We start from the raw sequence: 21,663 nt of genomic DNA on the forward strand, positions 1-21,663 counted from the left end.
TATTTATGCACTAGCTCTCTGGAATGTCTTCTTCCAATGAAATAGTCTGTGCAAGTATTTTCTACATATATTATATCAATAAAAGAAATCAATGCAATTTATATGAAGAGGGCTTTCAGATATTTCTAGCCAATTTGTTCAAATGTGTTATGACACACCTCTGAAGAAATGGGACGCTACCACTGCACAACCGATCTCAAATAGAAAGTTTTATCATGAGTTTAATTATCTTAATTACTTGATACTTCCCTCTGTTTAAACATATCATATACAATTTCTACTCTCATCTTCTGATGGAATGTTCAGGATGCACCCTCCTGCTAAATACCAAAGCAAAATTGTCAACCTGCTTCCCAAAATCAATGCATTAAATGATCAGCTGTATTTTTCATCCAATCATACATGAACTGAATATCTCAAATAAGATCTATTTATTATAAAGAACTAGAAAGTTGCTCATTGGATTATTGTAGACTAATGACACTGCTCACATAGTCCAAGTAATTGAGACTAATCACAAATATAGATGTTTTGTGTACATTCCTTCTGCAGCCCCTACCATGGCCAACTTGTTAAACATATCTGCAAAATATTTAATATTTGCAGAAACAGATCTCAAAATATTTGAATAAAACAGGACTATGTCCTCAGTGGATTGGCAAAATCCTAAAAGCTCTAATATTTCTTTAATAAAGCATTTGCCAATTCTGTCTTAATACCTACTTGCACAATTCTGCATCAACCACTGTCAGCTTATGCTCCCAGGAAACACCTTTGAATATTTTCACTATGTTAAATGAGGTGTATAAAATAATTACACTCTCAAGCTGCTCACTGCCTAGAATTAATATGTGCAGTATGTTAGCCATCCACCAGATGTGGCCAAACACTACTAGGTCCTTCTCTAGTCTGATAAACTTGTTCACTGTTCCAAGTATCATCCTAGGATGCAAACCATCCCCTCAAGTTTCGCATCTCAACTGCAAACCATCTTCTTAAATCCTTTGATAATGGGAACTGCAGATGCTGGAGAATCCAAGATAATAAAATGTGAGGCTGGATGAACACAGCAGGCCAAGCAGCATCTCAGGAGCACAAAAGCTGACGTTTCGGGCCTAGACCCTTCATCAGATCCTTTGCCCGTTTTCTCTTCCATCCTCAGTGTCAATAAAAAGTGCCATCTTTAAAGTGTACCTTACCCTGAACCGGACTTCTCACCTTTCTCCAGTTTTATTCCTGCCTGCATCTCCGATTCTTACGATCACCAATACTGTTAACGGCTTTCTGTCTTCAGGTATTGTCGACCTTGCTACTACATCCACTTTGAAAACAAAATCACCCTACAATTCTTGCAAACTGCCATTGCCTGGAATATACAGTCATCTCCAAAATGCATTCTCATCTTTCCCAGAGCTGCATGTCTAAATTCTTCCAAAAAGATTTCTGCCCTTACCATAGAACCACAATATCCCTAATCAAAATCACAGATTATCATTAACTCCCAGAAATCTGACATAGATTGTGACTGGAGTGGGCCAGTTACATGAATTTGCCAATTGCATAACAAATACTCCTACAAAAACTCAATATCCGTATTCTCTGGCTTTGACTAAAAAAAATCTTAAATTGAAATGTCAAAAAGACAGTGCAGTTTACGCACTGGGTTCTGGAAACTCTGATAATTATTTCATCAAAGTCATCAACAGAACTAGCAGCTGCACCTTGAGCAGCATCTGATGCTAAGGGCTGAGGTGATAGGGATTCAGGTCTAGTAGCCCTCTTGAATAAGGTTGGGAATGAAGGAGATAAAACTGCATTACAGTTTGTGCAGTAAAGCAGTTTTGATATTCAACAAGATTTAGGTTATTTTCAAATTCTTGAGCAGCAGTCTGCCAGTGAAACTCTTAACTTGCTCCCCTTTGTCATCACTTTCCTCTTCTTGAATTTTAGGTTTGTGGCAATTCAAAATAGTCTAGAATTTCTGCATGTCATTTCACAGCAGCATCATTGTGAACATCCAGCTATGCATCATGTTCATCTCCAGAATTATTTTTCACTGGATTCACAGCAGTAACAGTTAAACAACGCCATGATTTTGTCTCATAGTTTTCATTTGCTTGCTTTTTCACACATGAAATCCTTCAAAATCTTCCTCATTACGCGATCATTCTTCAAAAGTGACAAGAGGCCGTAGGTTGTGCCAGCATTTCCAAAGGGTTTCACCTTTCACCTGGTTCCATGCACAAAACGTGCTACAAAATGGTATCTTTGCTACAGCACTTGGACTAAAATTTGCGAATTTTCCCTTCATGGTTTGTCAGTTTTCTCACAAAATCATGTGGGAAACACATTTTCAAATTTTGGATTACATCCTCATCATTGGCTGAGTCAAACTTGTCATATTAGGAAGGAGAAAACACAAAGCTATCGCCTTTAACAAGTTTTCAGTGCTAGTGGTGGCAGCAGTGGTGGAGGTAGGAATGAGGATGTGCACAACAATTGTCTAATAAAAGCTCAACTTGCCATCTTCAGGTATTCCTTTCTTTCACAAATATTCTTTCACAGAAGGCATAAAAATATGATGAAACTACAAAGTGTAAATTTCCACATCCATCCAAGCATTACTATGGGCTTTGTAATCAATAGGAATATGAATAAAGCTTTGAAACATCTTGGTCTTGCATAATTTCCAATAATCAGTCAATTTCACTTATGCTGTCCTATAGCCTTCTGAAATTTTGCTGAAAAAGCTGCTTGTGGTTTTCATCAAGTTGTGTTGGGAAGGGACTGCCACATTGACCCCACCTCTTCAGCATTATAGACTGGCTTGTCACATTTACTCAAGTTTATCAAAAAATTCATAATCATCTTCAGCTGATTTTACACCTGCATATATCTGTTTCTGATACATTAATCTTTTGGATTCCATGCCATATCTTTAGGCAAGTGAGCCATCCTTGAGAAAAGACACATAGCTCAGTGATTTTCATCATTTCAAAATTCTTTCACCTTTTCCACTAGCACTTGTTCAGAAGTACACGCACCTTCTAACCTCCATCGGGAAAACACCTACAACGCATGATTCAAGTATAGAAGGTGTACAATGCCATTTGACGCTTTATCACTCTCAGATTTCACAAAGTACTCTAAGCTTTCCACTTTAATGTCACCGATCATTGATGAACCAATATTTCAAAGTTAAATAACAAGTTTTCATTTTAATCCTTCCTTGGGATACTGTAAACTTGGAGATTAACGTGTGAACGATTTCACATATAATGTGATCACTAATTCAACTAGCCACTACTGTACGAAACCGTGTCAGTGAGAACAAGGTTTGCTGCTGTTGATGGCTGGGAGAATTACTGTACGGCAGACATCATACATGCACCAGAACTTGACATGGCAAGTTCAAACAAACATTTTCAAGGAGAGCTAATATCTCAAGACTGCACCATCAGCAGCAGTTGAATTGTGCTCCAACATAATCTGCAATCTTATGGCCTGGAATACCCACACTCTTAGTACCAGAGGTCCAAACCTCATTTAGTGAGGAGTGCTGGAGGCCAAATCAGGAGCAGCACGAGGTAAAACTAAAAATAAAGCATCAACCTAGTGAAGCTACAAAATAGACAACAGACATGACAAACAACAGAAGCAGCAAGTCACAGAGCTAAGAAATTTCCTAACTGACAGATCGTATTTAAATTCTACATTCCTACCACATGTAATCACGGATGGTGGTCCATAGTTGGGGAGCTTAGGACATCAATGCTATCAAGAAGCACTGGGTTTGCAATGATCTACTCACTCATTTGATTCGATTTATTTATTGTCAAGTATGTCTTGTTACAAAATATAGTGTAAAATGTTGGTTAGTGTCACTACTCTCCAGTGCCACCATAAACTGCAGAAAAATAACAAAATATACAATATAAAGGCAGAAAATTGAAGAAATAAAGCAAGTGTCCAACTTTACAGCCATTGACACTCAGTTCGGGATCCCCCATGCAACTCCTCTCCTGATCTCCTTATAAACTTCGTCCAATTATGAACACAGAAACTGAAGTGAGTGTGACTGCCCTGAATCAAGACCGCATTTGACCAAGCGTGGGTGGCATCAAGGAGTTGTAGGAAAACAAGAGTTAATGTGAATCAGTTGTTGGAGTCAAACCTCACACAACGGAAGATGGCTGTCGTTGTTAAAGGTCAGTTGTCTTAGCTCTAGGGCATCTCTGCACAAGTTCCTTGTCGTAGCAACATTAAAACATAGCAGTATTCAGACTCGGAGTCTGCTCTGCCATTTAATTAGATCATGGCTGATTTGAAAAACCTTTATCTAATTTCCTGCCTTCTTCCCATAACCCTCGATTCCCCAACTGATTAAAATTCTATCTGAGACTGGAATACACATAACAAACTAAGCTTAACAGGCCTGTCTGGTTAAGAATTCAACAGATTCCCTACCCTTTGACAGAAGAATTTTCTCTCCATCCTGGTCTTAAAAAGCCAACACTTTCCAAAAGATAAAACAAGCTTTGATGTTTATCCTGTCAAGTCCATCAAGAATCAGGTATATTTCAATAGAATAACCTCTCATTCATCTGAACTCCAATAAAAACAGACCTAAACACTCAACCCCAGTTCCTTCATATGTATCAACGTGGTGAACTTCTCTGAACTGTCTGCAAAGCCAGTATATCTTTCCAGATAAGGTACTCAAATGTATTTACAGCATTCTAGCGGAGATCTGACTAGCACCTTGTGTAGCTTTAACAATAGAGTGTTTTTATACTCTATTTCCTGCAAAAAAAGTTCAACATTCCATTTGCCATCCCTATTATCTGCTAAAATTGTATTCCAGGTTTTTGCAAGTTATGCACGAGCCGTCCAAAAGCCTTCCTTGGAGTAATGATCTTTAGCTGCTTCGACAACTTTCCTCTTATTGTAAGGTCAGCACTAGAGATATTTGCTGATGACTGCACAACATTCAGCACCATTTGCAACTCCTCAGGTACTAAAGCAGTCCATGTATAGATATAGCAAGATCTGGATGATATCAAGTTCAGATTGATAAGCCACAAGTAAAATTCACACCATAGAAGTGCCCAGCAACAACCATCTTCAGCAAAATAGAATCTAACCATTGCCCCTTGACATTCAATGGCATAACAATTACTGAAACCCCACCATGATGGTTACCATCGACCTGAAAGAGAACTGGATAAGCCATATATTTATTAAAATGGCTACAAGATCAGGACGGAAGCTAGGAATCGTGCAGCAGGTAACTTGCCTGACTCCCCAAAGACTGCCCAAGTTGCCTAGGCGCAAGTTGCCTAGATAAGTGCAGTTCCAACAACGCTCAAGAGGTCTGATGCCAATCAGGACAAAGCACGTGCTGAAGGCACACTGCAGAAAATCACCAAGGCTCTACAGATAGCATATTTGAAATTCATGATTACTAACATCCAAAAAGTCAACAGCATTGCATGGGAGTATGTCCACTTCCAAGCCAAACGTCATTCTGACTTCAAAATGTTTTGCAATTCCTTCCACATCACTGGGTCGAAATCTTGGAACTTCATCCCTAACAGCGTTGTGGATATATACACAGCTAAAGGACTGCAGTGGTTCAAGAAGACAGCTTACAACCTCCTTCTTAACCGAAACCAGGGATGGATGAAGGGTCTAGGCCCGAAACGTCAGCTTTTGTGCTCCTGAGATGCTGCTTGGCCTGCTGTGTTCATCCAGCCTCACATTTTATTATCATGGACAATAAATGCTGTCCCAGCCAGCACTACCCAGACCCCATGAATGAATAAAAACATCATAACACACAAGTTGTTGAACAAATGCAAACGTTTTAGTTGCTGCATCCAAACTCAGCAGTCAAAGCTGAACCAGCTTCTATCTCACCTGGATGGCCCAGTTACCTGAAACATCTCTCTGGCCGATGTTTATGAACTTCTTGACCCCTCACTCATACACTGAGCTCTGTCAAATCATATAGACGTGTTGAGGGTAGATTGAATGTAACGCAATTAGCACCAACTCAGAGAAGTTGGGCTGAAGAGGCCAGTTGCTGTGCTAGTATATGCTATATAGGTGCAGTGACCAAACCCCGTACCTGTGCTGACCATCAAAATTCTCCAAGGAGACGGTGACCGGCACACTCCCGATGAAAGTGGCCGTGTCGCCACCCGTTCTATTGCCGCAATAGGCCGGCACGGCGCCGCTACCACCACCAACGACGGCAGCTGCGGCAGCAGCAGAACAAATAGCCGGCTCCGACCTGACTGCCACTTTCCTACTCGGCTGAACAGCAAGAAAAGGGGACGAGGTGAAGTCGGTCCGCGACGGGGCCTGCGGGCGCCTTCCGGCTTCCATCATCTCCGATTGCAGCTCCATGTTCAGGCGCAACGGAACGCGGCCGCCTGCCAATAGAAGCAGGGTGGCAAGCGGTGGGCGGGCCAAGACGGTGCGACCAATAGAAACAGAGTTCAGGTTGGGGGTGGGGTTTCCTTTCAGAGACAACCAATAGTTACGGACTAGAGGCGGGGTGGAAACGGCGCGGCATGCGTGCAACCAGGTGCCCAGCGTTCAACATTCGCGGGCCCAACTGTCCGAACTGTTGGCCGTTAGAACCAGTACATTAACAACCATCACCTTCATTCACTGGCGCCGTCGCACGCACACTCTTTGCAGACACCCCTCCCCCCCGTTTGGTCCTGCTCCAAGGGCGGAAACGGAATTTGTTCGAATTAAAACATAATTTTTTTTGATCCAAAGAACTTGGTAGGCGGAGAAGGATTGAGAAAGCGCCGACCGATGAGTTTCGTCGCTGGCGGCTCAACTGACCGTTAAGGCCCCACCCGTTAAGCGTAACGGAGAGCGTTGGAACGCTGCAGTGCGGCTCTTGCACCAATCGGAGCGTTGCGGGGTGAGGCCAGCGCGCGAGGGGCGGGGCCTGGCCGTGCGACCTTGTAGACAGCCGTCAGTCAGTCAGTCAGTCAGTCCGACGGCCACGGCGAGAAGGGGAGAGGAGCTTCAGTCTGTGGGCCATGCAGCCCCCGACGCCGCAGCATGGCAAGTCGCAGCTGAACGCCGCGGGAGATGGCCGCAAGGACGAGGCGCAGTCTGCATCTCCCGCCGCCACGGCGGAAGACGACGGTCAGTACCTACTTGGGGCGATCACCACTTTGTCAGCTGTTCCTGGTTACGGACGTCCCAGGGGAATTGTTAACAGTCACAACAGTGGATCATGTCTGTGTGTATCGCAAATTTGGATTAGTCTTGTAATATTTTCCATGGGGAAAAAAGATCTTTGCATTTCAATTTGTAAAAAGAACACAAGTTTGTTTTTGTGCCAGGATGAAGGTGTGGTATGCTTTAACTATACCTTTTTTGCACATAGTGTGCACTGTTATGCATTTCCAGTTATTCTCGAAGATGATGCGAATATCAGAAACAAAAACAGAAACTGCTGTTTTTGTTTCTGATTGTCCGCATTCACCTTTTTACTTTTAAACGTTACTTGTCGCTAAAAGTCAAACCGTAAAATGCCCTTTTTTTTCTAAATTAACTGTGTAGGTGATTTTACAAGCATCGCTATCAGTTGATACGCGTTTGTACAAAATCACTTTTGATCTCATTGTATTTGATAAATATGAAATGACTTTGTTTGAAATGGTGCAAACTAAATAGCAGAATTTTCAAAGATAATGGGAACTGCAGATGCTGGAGAATCCAAGATGATAAAGTGTGGAGCTGGATGAATACAGCAGGCCAAGCAGCATCTCAGGAGCACAAAAGCTGATGTTTCGGGCCTAGACCCTCGATCCTTTTGTTACCACGAATGATGAGATTAAACCGGCCCCCACCTTGTGATGCTTGGAGATGCTTGTGAAATGGAATTACCTGAGGGGCGGAGCCGGCCGGCCCTTAGGAATCTAAGGCCGAAACATCAGCTTTTGTGCTCCTGAGATGCTGCTTGGCCTGCTGTGTTCATCCAGCTTCACACTTTATTATCTCAAGCAGAATTTTCAAAACTGGGCTAATTCAGAAATAATCTCTTGAGACGCCACTTTTATGAAATGGCCATCAAGATGAAACTTGTGATAATGAAATTATGAATATTGTGAAAATACATCTTATCTTGTATTTTTACAATCACCAGATGTCGCAAAGTACTGTGCAGCTAACTAAATACTTTAGAAATGAAGCCACGGTTTTAAATGTATTAAATAGTGGGGGAGATACAATTTGCAAAAGTAGGTGGCCTGTAATTAAAACACAGTAGAACTGCATAAAAGAATGAATGCTGAAATTATGCTCAAAATCAGGGGGAGAAAAAAAGACCTAGAGTACAGAGATGACTTACAGCTGCAACACTTCAACAACTGTTGGGATTTTCGTATTTGTGAAACATATGTCTAGTATTTCATCATCAAAGTGATTAGTTTTTATGTATTATTTTGCTGAATGAATAGAAAATAATTGGTTGAAGTGCTTCATGAATAGTGTCAGATAATTATCTATTTCTGCAAATCTACTATAGAATCTTACTTTCCCAGTATCGAAATAAACCTCAGCTTGATTACTTAAGCATCTTTAACATAAAATGTTCCAAGGCATATCATGGGAGGTGTGGGGGTGAAATTTGATACCAAGTACCAGAAGGATTTAACCTTTTTTGATCCAAAATGATTAGTCTCACAAAGGGCAGCACGGTGGCTCAGTTGTTGGCACTGCTGCCCCACAGCATCAGCAACTCGGGTTTGATTCCACCCTCGGGCGACCGCCTATGTGGAGTTTGCACATTGTCTCCATGTCTGCGTGCATTTCCTCCGGGTGCTCTGGTTTAAGATGGGCAGGCTAGATGGATTCATGCTAAATTGCACATAGTGTTCATGGATGTGTAGATTAGGTGGATTATAGGGGGATGGGTCTGGATGGGATGCTCTGAGGTTCGATGTGGACTTGTTGGGCCAAAGGGCTTGTTTCCACACTATTGGAATTCTATAAAGGAGACTTTGGGGATAGCTATTAGCTTGTTCAGACAAGTAGATTTTGGGAAATGTCCAAAGGGTAGAGAGCAAGGGAGCGAGACAGGTACGTAGGGAAGAAATTCCAGGACATTAGCAACTGGACACCAGTAGTGGATCAGTTATAATCGGGACGTTCAAGATCCCAGATTTAAAGTACAGATATTTGATACAGTTGTAGAGATGGAGGCAATTTGAAATAGGGAGCATTGTGGAAGAATTTGAAAACAATAAAAATAACTGATTTTTTTTCATGCTAAATACGAAGTGAATGAGCCAAAAGAATCAAAACCAACACATTGACAAATCATTGGAAGTCTCTTGCTATGAAAGGACCTTTTCCCAAAGTGGTGAAAAGTAGTAATTAGGAAAGTTTATTGTTAGTTTGAACTCTGTCCTTTTAAAGTTTACAACCATCTCCTCATTTCACCTGACGTATTTTGTACCCCAGTGGTGCTCTCACATTTTACCAAAAAACATAGTATTCATGTAAATAAAAATTAATGTGCTGCATAAAAATGTCAGCATGTTACAATGATATGACAGAAAAACTATTTTGGCCTTTATATGCAAAGTGATTTGAATGACCTTGCCTTTTAGGCAAAATTTGGATGACAATTTGTACTTCATGACATTAGTAAGATTTTTGTACTCATCGGCATATTTTGTATATTTTTTCCTTTGAGTGACACAGCTTATGAAATGAAAACGGACAGAGCGGAAAAAAATAGGGATCAAACTTCCCTAAAATAAAGAACTGTGTTGCAAGAAGGGTGGTGTTAAGAATAGTTGAAGTTGCTAAGAAAGAATTTCAATTTGTTAATCAGGCCAGAAGTGGTGATGTTCACCAATGTTCATGCACAATGCATGACTCCATCGATCAGGAAGGAGTCCACGTTTGAATGCATCGAGATCTCGACAATATCCAGACCTGGGCTGACAAGTCTCAAGTAACATTTATGCCACACAAATGCCATGCAACGATCATCTCCAGTAAGAGGCAATCTATCCCCATCCCCTTAACATTCAGTTGCCATCACTGAATCGCCCACTTTCAACATCTTGGAGTTACCATTTGTCCAGAAACTCAACTGAATTCCCCACATAAACACTGGCTATGAGGTAGCGAGTTTTGAGAAGATTTGTAGCTCAGGTTGAGGTTCTGGATGTGAGTTTGCTCACTGGCTACAACGGCTAGCCAGACACGAGAAAAACTGCCACAAGTAGCTCACCGCCTGGCTCCCACTTGCGTTTTTTGAGTGCAGCTCCAACAAGAAGCTTGATGCCAGTCAGGACAAATTAGCTTGCTTGATTGGCACCACATCTGCTAACATCCCCTCCCTCCACCGATGCTCAGTAGTAGCAGTATGTTGTTTCTACAAGATACACTGTCGAAATTCACCAGAGATCCTTTGACAGTACCTTCCAAACTCACGAACATTTCCATGTAAAAGGACAAGGGCAGCAGATACATGGGAACACCACCACGTGCCAAGTTCCCTTCAAGCCGCCCACCACCCTGACTCGGAAATATATCACCCATTCCTTCACTGTCACTGGGTCAAAATCATGTAATTCTTTCAGTCTTTGTGGGTCAACTTACAGCACGTGGACTGCAGCAGTTCAAGAAGGCAGCTCACCACCACCCCATTTGCAAGGGCAACTAGTGACGGGCAATAAATGCTGGCCAGCTGGTGGCACCCACATCCCACGATTGAATTTTTAAAATTTAAAGATTTTTCTTCTGCTCTAGTTTGCTCAGCCTAACTGCAAAACCACATATCATATCCCTTCAAATTTTTCAATTTGTGCACAACAAAATCCAGGCCTGACATTCCTGTGCTGTATTCAGGGAATGATTCAGACTGGAAGTGCTGTGTTTTGATTGGCCTTTAAGCCAAGGACCTGCTTGCCTTTTCAGGTGGCAGTGAAATATCCCATTGGACTACTTTGTAAAAGAGTAAATGAGTTATATCCTGATGTCCTAACAAGTATTTATCCCACAATGAACATTGCACAAACAGATTATCTGGAAACTGTCATGCTGGCAATTGTGCAAGTTTGCCGTGAAAAGTGACTGCCACGTTTTGTGTTATTTTTCTGCATTTACGGCATTTGGGCGCCACTGGCTAGGGCAGCATTTATTTCCCATCTCTAATTGCCCAGAGAGTAGCTAAGAATGAACAACATTGCTGTAGGTCTGGAGTCACATGTAGGTCAGACCAGGTAAGGATGATAATTTTCTCTCCTAAAGGAAGGACATCAGTGAACTAGATGCACTTTTCCAGACAATCAGCAATTGTTCTTAATTCCAGATTTTTATTGAATTCTGCCACGGCAGTATTTGAACCAAGAGGTGCTCCCCGCACCCCCCCCCCCAAAAAAAACATTGCTAGAGTCTCTGAATTAATAGTCCAGCAATAATGCCACTAAGCTATTGCCTTCTCATTGACAGTTTTCAACAGTGACTAACTGCAAAAGAAAAAGATCCATTGGCATTAGAGTGTTTTGAGACAACCAGTGATCATGAAGGGACTGCATTAAGTGTGAGACTTTATTTTTACTACTGATAAATTGAGACCGTGCCATTTCCACATGCTGATGAATCGTGCCTATTTGGTTTTGTTTTGCGAATTCTCTTAAGCTCTTCAAACTTCTTGGTTGGGAAGCGGAAAGATTGCAAAGCTAGTTCACTCTTGTCTGTACAGTTTCATGCTACTTGTTTCTCTTCAGGTTATGTAGGGATTCCAGGCAAATGACTCAGACCATGAAACATTGCCCAATTCATCCACTAAGCTCCCAGCTATTCCATAAATGAAAGTAATACTGAAGCCGCTTGACTGCTATCCCTTTTATAGACCTTGTTTTGTGGCAAAAGTAAGAGACTGCACTTTGGTTCTGTTTTTAACCACAAAATTATGCTTGCTATAACTGTTCTCATGGAGTCAGGAATTCATTCATTCAAATATAGCCAAAAAGGCTGCACTTACTGAACCTTTTAAAACACTGCAGCATTTTTGAAATGATACCGGTTATGCCATTGTCTTAGGTTTGCAAAATAAACCATATCTTTTTTAAGACGATAAAATGTGAGGCTGGATGAACACAGCAGGCCCAGCAGCGTCTTGGGAGCACAAAAGCTGACGTTTCGGGCTTAGACCCTTCATCTCCTTTTCCATCTGCTAAGATTTCTTTTTCTGACAAGTTCAACAGTTGATTTGATTAAGAGATTTAGGTCATCTGTCTGTGAAATTTGATTTAAAATAGTCAAAGTTCGGTGCTTCCTGCTATTCAAAAACCGCAAAACATTCTCTTATGTATCTTCTTAATCCAGCTGTTCATTTATATATGGATTTTAATTAATCTATTTAGTCACTTACGATTGATAGAACTATTTAAAATTGGCCTGACTCAATCTTCCTCCACATAATATAAACAATTTAACATGTTCCTTTATTAACACATTTGATAAGGTCCTGAAATGTGCTTATTTAATATAATTTGCTAAATAACAATAATCAATTTTAACAAAGTTATAGAACCCCTCTCATATCTGATTTTCCTCCATTCAAAATCAAAAGTAAAATCTTTAACTTATACCACCAATAATTATTACTCAGGGGTGCCAACTTTAAATGCAGTTTAGGTAGGAGGCTTCTTTACCTGATTTCTAGTTTTACAGTATTCAGCCTCTGCATTCCCACTGGACTTTAGAGATGTTCTCAAGGATATACTGCATCCCTTCAACCCCACCCCCACTCCCCAATCCAAATGGAAACCATGTGATCTCTTTTACTTGTTTGGATCTGATTTGAAACAAAAACATTCATTGCTGGCAAAGGTCGGGTCTAGAAGCATCTATGGGGCAAAAGCAGAATTGATGTTTTGAGTCCGTGACTGTTCATCAGAACCTACACATAACATTTATCATCACTTTAGCCACTGTCTTGAAAAAAATGGATGGAGGTGTGGGTGGTAATTTCCAGACATTTCTAAGAAACCCTGTTCTGAGATGCTTTTCACACCTCTGGGACTAGTAGGACTTGAACTCAACCTCCAGACCCAGAGGTAGGGATGCTACCACTGTGCCGCAAGATTGTAATTTATAAACTATTTAATTTTGGGTTACTAAATGTTACTCAGTTGCTGTCAAGTTGTATGATAATTAGAATGATTACTTAATTGCTGACTTAGCATGATAACTGTTAAACCGCAACATATGGAGTCTGTCAGAAGTTCATGCACTTTATACAGGACTGTTTACATTACAATAAATATTTGGTCACGAACAGGAATGCTGTGTATTTTTTTGGTCGCACCGTGCTGGGATGACAAGTTTTCCAAAATCTTCCAACAAAATATTCTGAAATATCTGCATATAATGTTTAGTAATCATTTACCTTGAACTTTTGTATATTCATTTGAGTATATTTTATTGCTGCAGTTTCTTCAACATGCTTGGCATTTTACTTCATTTAAGACCACTTAAGTGCAAACTCTTGTTGATAAAAACATATTTTGAAAACTGTAAAAAATTTTGTCCAAGCTTGAACAATCATTTGGAAATGAAATTTTCTTGATGGTTTTTTTAAATTAACCTTTTCTACCAACCTCGTGCTAAGACTGTTAATTACTCAGTGAGGAAAATATGAGAGCGACTATCACATGGTGTGTTTGAAGTAAGTAGCATGTATGCATTTAAGTGGAAGCTTGGTATTGTAACAGAGAAAGGAATAGAAGGGCATACTGATCAGGTTATTTGAGGTAAATTGGGAGTAGGCTTATTTGAAGACGGGCTTAGACTATTGGACCAAATGTTTCTTTATTATACATTCTTCATACAATTGAAGCTACTCCATTATGCAACCTTTTTGTTTTTGTAAACCTTTAAGGATCTAGTCTCAAGACAAATTGCAATGTAAATGCTATCTCAGTTGACTTTTTGGTAACAGGTTAAATGAAGCTAGCTTGTCTCAACCTGCTTAATTTCAATAGTTTGTCTTCAATTGACTGTCAATAAAACAGAAAGATGTATACACTTAACTGTCAGTGTAACTGGTGCTTACCCTAACATTCTAGATAATAAAGATGAGGGATTTTTAAAAGTAAGTTGATATTGAATTCAGTAGCACAGTAAATTGATGAATTTCCTCGTGAACATTTTGTTGTAAAGAGCAATGGGTTGGAAACAACCGAGACAGTAAAACTTGCAGCATTTGATGTGCCCCTGCCTTTGTGCAAAAAGATACGGTTCAACTTCAATCAACTCTGCTATCTCTGTGTACATCAGCAATCACAGATGACCTCTTTGTAGGCCAGCAGCTACATGGCACAGAGCTAAGTTGAGATCCGGTGTAAATGCTGACTAACATCTAGTAATTGTTTGAATGTTGATGAAATGTCATTTGAGTAGCAGTGATCTGGGACAGAGACAGTAGGAACTGCAGATGCTGGAGAATCTGAGATAACCAGGTGTAGAGCTGAATGAACACAGCAGGCCAAGCAGCATCAGAGGACCAAGAAGGCTGATGTTTCAGGCCATTCTGAAGAAGGGTCTAGGCCCGAAACATCAGCATTCTTGCTTCTGTGATGCTGCTTGGCCTGCTGTGTTCATCCAGCTCTATACCTTGTTACCTCAGTAATCTGGGACAGTCCAGATTCATTTTAGGAAATGTTTTTGCTCTGGTTCACTAGCAGAAAATATCTCAGTCCATTGCATTTCTTTCAGAATGCATCAATCCAGATAAAATTAGGTTTAACTTAATTTGTACAGAAACATTGCTTGTGAGAATATGGAAAAGAGAGGAAGCAGATTTTGGTTTGAAGTGCTGTAGACTAAATTACTGGTTGAAATACTTGATTGCATTTCAGAACGAATGAAAATCAGACCTAAGGGCACCAGCAAAGTTGAGAAAGTTTAAGTAGATTGAGAAGCCATAATTCAACAAGTCTTAACTTGTTTGAATAAAGGAACATGTTGGCAGTTTGAAGGTTGAATAGGGAAAGATGCGATCGATCTTGATTTTAATATAGACAGAATATTTGGAGTTTGACGTGATTAGTAGTTATGAACAGCACTGGCGAGGTTGAAAGCTAGAGATGAAACAAGAGTTCAATCACGTTTGTGCTGTTTTCAGTGTGGGGAACTACATAATGCATCATCATTTAAGTTCAGAATTGGTTAAGTTATGTAATTTAAGTGAACAGCATGCCAGTACTTGCTGTTGAGCAGTATGCTATGATATTCTCAGTACTGAAATCAGGAAACAAAGTGTAGACTTGGCGACCGCTTCGCAGAACATCTGCATTCTGCTTGCAAAAAAGATCCTGAACTATCTGTTGCCTGCCACTTTAACACACCACCCTGCTCCCTGGCCAAAATCTCTGTCTCTGGCTTGTTGCAATACCTCATTTTCTGCTTGGGGACCTGACAGCCCTCCAGACTCAATATTGAGTTCAATAATTTTAGAGCCTAAACTCTCCCATGTCCCAGCCCCCCACTACCACACACCAGTTACCACATAGCCAGCCACTACACACACCCTGTTGTTAGTCACTAACAGTCCCCATTAACAACTGTTCACCCTCCCTGCCTGATCGTTAGCAACTCTTTTGTCTGTCCAGCTATCTTTTTCTCTCTTTTTGGGCTCTATCCTATCGTTTTACACCCTACCCCACCCACTTCCCTAGTTTCTGCATATAATCTGACGTTTTCCCAGCCACCATCCGTTCTGGGGAAGGGTCACCAGACCCGAAACGTTAACTCTGTTTTCTCCTCCACAGGTGCTGCCAGACCTGCTGAGCTTTTCCAGCAACTTTGTTTTTGTTCCTGATTTACAGCATCCGCAGCTCTTTCAGTTTTTACTGAAATCAGCCATTTGGCTCTCCAGATTTATGAGAGTGTTTAAGTTCCATTTCAGTCTTGTCTTATCATTTACTAACCCAAACCTTCTATTTCTTTTTTCCTTATATCCTAAGGGAAAGCAAGATTCATGTGCTGGTCATTTCAATTAGTTCTTAAGAGGTCTAAGGAAGATTTACTGGAATGATACCAGAACTAATAATCTCAACAAAGATTGATTGGGAGGTACTGTCGATTTTAGATGAAAGAAGACAGAAATGTGATCTGCTTGAACTGTCTAAAAGATGAAAGCAATTGATAGGCTAGAAGTAGGAGTTGTTGTTTCCAGTTAAAATAATGAACAGACCTAGAAATCATGAAAGTAGGATAGCTGCTCACAAATCCAAATGGGAACTCAGGTGAACACTCTTCACCCAGCGTTCAGTATGGTTGGTTAAGCATGAATTTGCCTTTTTGAAACCCATATGGATTCGTTGATTATATTTTTTTCTAGATGTTTTTCCATTACTTTTTGAGTAAAGGTTCTGTTATCTTACTTGAATTAAGCTGGTCAATGTATAATTTCTTGCATTCGTCCAACCTCTGAAATGTAGAAATAATGTTAGATGGAAGCTAGTCTTCTGGCACTATCATTTTTGAAGAACCTACTATGTGTAGTGATACCTCTGCTTTCCCCAGGGACTCATTCAGTTCATCAGTTATCACCCTTTTTGTAAATCAAGTATCATTGACTTTTTGATCTCTTTTAATGTGTGCTCAACATCTTGGGCTGGTTAATAATGACACAGTAATTAATTAATATTTCTGGCACTTTTCTGTTATTTCCTGTCATCCATATCCCTCAAAGGGCATATACCTATCCTAGCTATTTTCTGTGTGGTTGAAGAATGCTTTATTGTTTCTTTTAGTATTTTAATCTTTCAATTTATGTTCATCTTTCAAGTTGTTTTTTGACTTGTTTCCTGACATTTCCGTTTTCTTTTTGTCATCTGTTCATTTGTTGCCAGTGTGTCTAAAGTAAACCTTTTTACTTTAGTTTCAATCTTCCCTTTATTTTTTTAATCAGCCCTAATGTGGTATTTGATCTTTTTAACAAGAGAGTAAACCAAACCAATTTGAATAAGGTAGTGAAATGTTACACAGTGTGTGTATCCAGTTTTGATCTTCAGCTGTAAATTTTAAAATGGCTGGGAGTGAGGAAACAATGAAATAATTCAAGGATGTCAAATCTGTTATTATTCAAATGCCGTGTTATTTTAAAATTATTTCTTAGATGTAGCATTTGATTTCCTAATGATTAATCTGTGATAAGTATTATTCGCAACATAGCTTGACTTCTGTGACTAATTAAGGAGTAATTCTGTTATATTTCATCAGCAAGATTCAATTGAGTAAAAAATATATTATGCTAGACCTAATAGTTTCCTTTATGTTTTTATTTGCAGCAAAAGTGTTGAATGTGAAAGAAGACATAGAGGAACAAGAGCAAAAAGCCAGAAATAGTGATGCAAAGGCACAGACTGAGGTAGAACTAAAATTTTGCTATAAAAATCTTTTAATTCAAAATATTCGTGTATTGAACAAATAACAACAGGAACTCATCTTCATATACTTTAACCATCTGATGTTCATACTATAAGGAAGAAAAATAATCAAATGCTTATTTTGGGGTTTACATTCTACAGTTGTTAGTAGTTGTAGGTCATTAGCTTTCTGTTCACTGCCAAACAAACCAGACTCACCCTACATTAACAGAATAGTTCCTTACTTCAATAACTTTCAACATCCAATTAGTTTTCTCGAAACTGCAGGATAGCTAAGGTACAATGTATTCACCTTAATTCTAAGAAGTTCTTCAATGAAGATTCAGTAGAAACCTTCATCACTTGTGGCAGGATTTTAATCAGTTAAACTTAAAATTGGCATTGACTGAATTTCAAAGATCACTTTTGTATGATCGTTATCTTTTGAACAGCGCTATTTATAATACCCTTTTTAAAATATACATTCAAGGGATGTACGCTTCACTGGCTGAGTCAGTATCCGTTGCACGTCGTAATTACTCTTAAGAAAGTAATGGCGAATGCATTCTTGAGCTACTGCAGCTGTTTGGTGTCGGTACCTCCTGGATTTTGACCTGACAACAGTGAAGGAACCGCAATATTTCCAGTCACGATGAGTGGCTTAGCGAGGAACTTGCAGGTGGTGGTGTTCCCATGTATCTGCTGCCCTAGTTCGTCTCAGTGGTAGTTCTCTTGGGTTTGGAAGGTGCTCTCTAGGAGCCTTGGTGAATTTTTGTGGTGTATCTTGTAGATAGTACACACTGCTGCTACTGCACGTTAGTGTCAATGGATTGAATGTTTGGATGTGGTACTGATCAAGGAGGCGGCTTTGTCCTGAATTGTGTCAAGCTTTCTGAATATTGTTGGAGCTTCACTTATTCAGCCAAGTGAAGAATATTCCATCGCACTCCTGACTTGTGCTCTGTAGTTTGTGGACAGGGTCTAGGGAATCACGAGGTAACTGTTGCTGCAGCATTCCCTAGCCTCTGACCAGCTTTACGGCCACAGTATTTATGTGATTTTTCTAATTCAGTTTCTGATCATTGGCAACCTCCATAAAATGTCAAGAGGACATGATTATATTTTCTTGTGTTAGAGATGGTCAGTGCCTTACCCTTATGTGGAGTAAATATTACTTGCTAGTATCAACCTAAGCCCACATATTGTTCAGGTCTTGCTGCATTTGTTAATTTGTTAACAAATGAGGATTCACAAACAGCGTTGAACATTGTGCAAACGTGCACATTCACACTTCTAATTTTAGGAGTGAAGGAAGGGCATTGCTGATCTAGCTGAAGATGCTGGGCCATGGAACACTACCTAGAGAAACTCTTGCAGTAATATTCAGGAGCTGAGATTACTGACCCCTAACAGACTGTGAATTTTCCCCTAATTTTCATTGATTCTAAGTTTGCTAGAACTTCTGGATTTCACGTGCAGCCTGTTGTTAAAAGCTGTCACTCTCAACTCTGGACTTCAGTTTCTTTTGTGCATGTTCAGACCAATGCTGTAATGAGATCAGAAGTTGCTGGGTTATGGGAAGGACTATGGAAGTGGGACTGATGGTGGATAGCTGTTCCAAAGAGTTGGCATTGGCCTTTGAATAAGTGACCGTCTCCAGTGCCTTATCATTATAAATTCCCAGATTTGCCAAAATATACATTGTGTTATTAATACAACCTTTGTATTGTCAATATGTTTTATATAATATGAATTGAATAAATTTTTACATACTTCATCTAGCAAATGATCAGCTTTGTCTGGCGCACAGGCAGACAGATTACTGCAGATCATTTTCTGTTACATATTTGGAATACCACTGGTATTCAGTCACTCAGTTGATGCTATTTGGGGGGGGTCAGTGGCATGGTGTCCAGATCCACAAAATAATATTTTGGGATTTTGGTTTAAATCCCAGCTCTTCCCAACTAACAATTCCGTGAACAAATTAAATCAGAAGTTAGGTTTATTTTGTTTGCTTTTAATTCTCTAATTAAAATATATTTCTGTATTTGATAGAAGCCAGGCTAGTACAATAGTAAATGAGTTCTTCATTGTCAGAATGTAACTTTTCATTTGTTGAGCTAAACCAAAGTTTTATCTGTCATTTTGATTATTTAAATACGCAGACAAGCTTTCCGGGTACGAGACAAAGAATTGCAGAGGACTTCATAGTGCCCTGCCCAACTCTAATCCCTCAGTTAATAAAAACAACATACTAACTAGTCTTTCATTTAATTTTCTGTTAGCATGGTCATGCTGTGCACAACTGAGCTTTTGTGATTGACAACATTAGGAGGAGCACCAAGGGAAGTTAGTTTGTTACCAAGTGTTTTAAGAGATCTTGTGGATGTGGTATGGCACTTGATCAATACAGATTTATTTCTGTACCATTACTTGCTTTTTTGATTTCTTGCAACTATTTGTTTTAAATAACAATGTGAACTCTTGAACAAAAACAGAAGTTGCTGGAAGCTCAGCAGGTCTGGCAGTATTTGTGAAGAAAAAAATAAGAGTTAACATTTTGGGTCCAGTGACACTTCCTCAAAACTGTTAACTCTCACTAGTTATTGCAGAAAGACAGCATTTTGTGTAATTACCACAACCTCATCCTAAAAAAAACAAAATTATCCCTGTAAAATCACCCAAGATGTAAGACCATTAGATCTTGGAGCAGAATTAAGCTATTCAGCCTGAATCTTCTTCATGGTTCATTCATGGCTGATGTGCATTCTCTGCCTTCTCTGCATAACTCTTGATCTCCCTTACTAATTGACATTCTATCTAACTTTGCCTTAAATATACTCAAAGATTTGGTCTCCACTGCCTTCTGCAGGAATGAATTCCATAGACTCACCACCCTCTGGCTGAAGAAATTTCCCCCATCTCTAAAGGATCATCCCTTCACCCTGAGGCTGTGCCCTCGGGTCTTAGTTTCTTCTACATCTTCTTCACGTCCACTCGATCCAGGCTTCTCAATATTCTGTAAGTTTGTGTTCCTCTTAAATGTTCACATTGCATTTGCCTTCCTAACTGCCAACTAAAGCTGCACTTTACCTTAAGAGAATCCTGACCTATGACTCCTAAGTCCCTTTGTGTTTCAGATTGCTGAAGTTTTTCCCCTTCTACACATCTCCTTCCTACCAAAGTGCATAATCTCATGTTTGCCCACATTACTTTACACCTGCCATCTCTTTGCCCACTCTTCTAGCCTGTCCAAGTGCGTCTGCACTCTCTCTTCAACACTGCCTTCCTTCCACCTGCCTTTTGAGCAACAATACCCCAAGTTCCTTCATCCAGAGCATTGTTGGAAACGTGAATAGTTGTTAATCCAACGCTACTGACCTCTGCAGAATTCCACTAGTCACCGGCTGCCATCCTGAAAAAGACCCCTTTATGTCCTATTTCTGCCTTCTACCAGTCAGCTAGTTCTCTATCCAAGCCAGTACCTTGCCCCTAACACAATGGATTCTTGACTTATTTAGCAGCCTCTTGTGCGGCACCTTATCAAAGCCATCTGGAAATCCAAATAGATTATGTCCACTTGCTCTCCTTTGTCTAACTTGCTCATATCTTCTCAAAAATTCTAAAAGGCCTGGCCTTTCCTTTGAAACCCTGCTGACTCGGCCCTGTTTTACAATGCACTTCCCAGTAGTCCATAATCGCATCCTTAATAATGAACTCTAAAATCTTACTAATGAAAAGGTCAAGCTAACTGGCCTATAATTTCCTGTCTGCCTCCTTCCCTTAAACAGGGGTGATATATTAGCAATTTTCCACACCTCTGGGACTCTCCCTGACACCGGTAATTCTTGAAAGATCACCACCAATGTTTCAAGAATTTCCTCTGCTATTGGCTTCAGAACTAGGCGGGGGATTGTCCATCTGGTCTGAACAATTTATCCACCTTCAGACTTTTCAGTTTCCCCAGTGCTTTCTCCTTAGTGATGGCCGTTACACTCACCTGTGTCCTGTGACTTGTTTGAAGTTCAAATATGTCAGTTGTATCATCAACCACGAAAACTGATGCAAAGTATCTATTCAGTTCTTCTGCCTTTTTTTTTGTTTTCCAATGCCACTACTCCAGCCTCATTTTCCAACTGCTCAATGTTCACTCTTCCCTCTCTTTTATCTTTCATAGATCTACAAAAACTCTTGCAAACCTCTTTAATATTACTACCCAGCTTATGTT

General features: G+C 40.0%; 2 protein-coding genes across 9 annotated transcripts in view; one reads left to right on the forward strand and one right to left on the reverse strand.

The window, feature by feature from the left end:
• The window catches only part of LOC125451657 (uncharacterized), an 87,352-nt gene extending 80,468 nt beyond the window's left edge, over window positions 1-6,884 (reverse strand). For 7 of the 8 annotated variants that reach the window (XR_009442798.1, XR_009442793.1, XR_009442796.1 and 4 more), the window contains exon 1: window positions 6,131-6,884. Coding sequence is in view for 5 of the 8 variants with exons in the window: in XM_048529136.2 (XP_048385093.1) it covers window positions 6,131-6,411 (281 nt within the window). In the remaining 3 variants the exon portion in view is untranslated. The remainder of the gene's footprint in view (window positions 1-6,130) is intronic. The other variant, XM_048529129.2, reaches the window with a different exon arrangement.
• The window catches only part of LOC125451652 (wolframin-like), a 39,771-nt gene continuing 24,676 nt past the window's right edge, over window positions 6,569-21,663 (forward strand). Inside the window, exons 1-2 of the mRNA XM_048529071.2 lie at window positions 6,569-7,173; window positions 17,355-17,434. Coding sequence (XP_048385028.1) covers window positions 7,065-7,173; window positions 17,355-17,434 — 189 coding nt within the window. The 5' untranslated portion in view covers window positions 6,569-7,064. The remainder of the gene's footprint in view (window positions 7,174-17,354; window positions 17,435-21,663) is intronic.

This window comes from Stegostoma tigrinum, chromosome 1 (genome assembly GCF_030684315.1).
Source record: "Stegostoma tigrinum isolate sSteTig4 chromosome 1, sSteTig4.hap1, whole genome shotgun sequence".
NCBI lineage: Eukaryota > Metazoa > Chordata > Chondrichthyes > Orectolobiformes > Stegostomatidae > Stegostoma > Stegostoma tigrinum.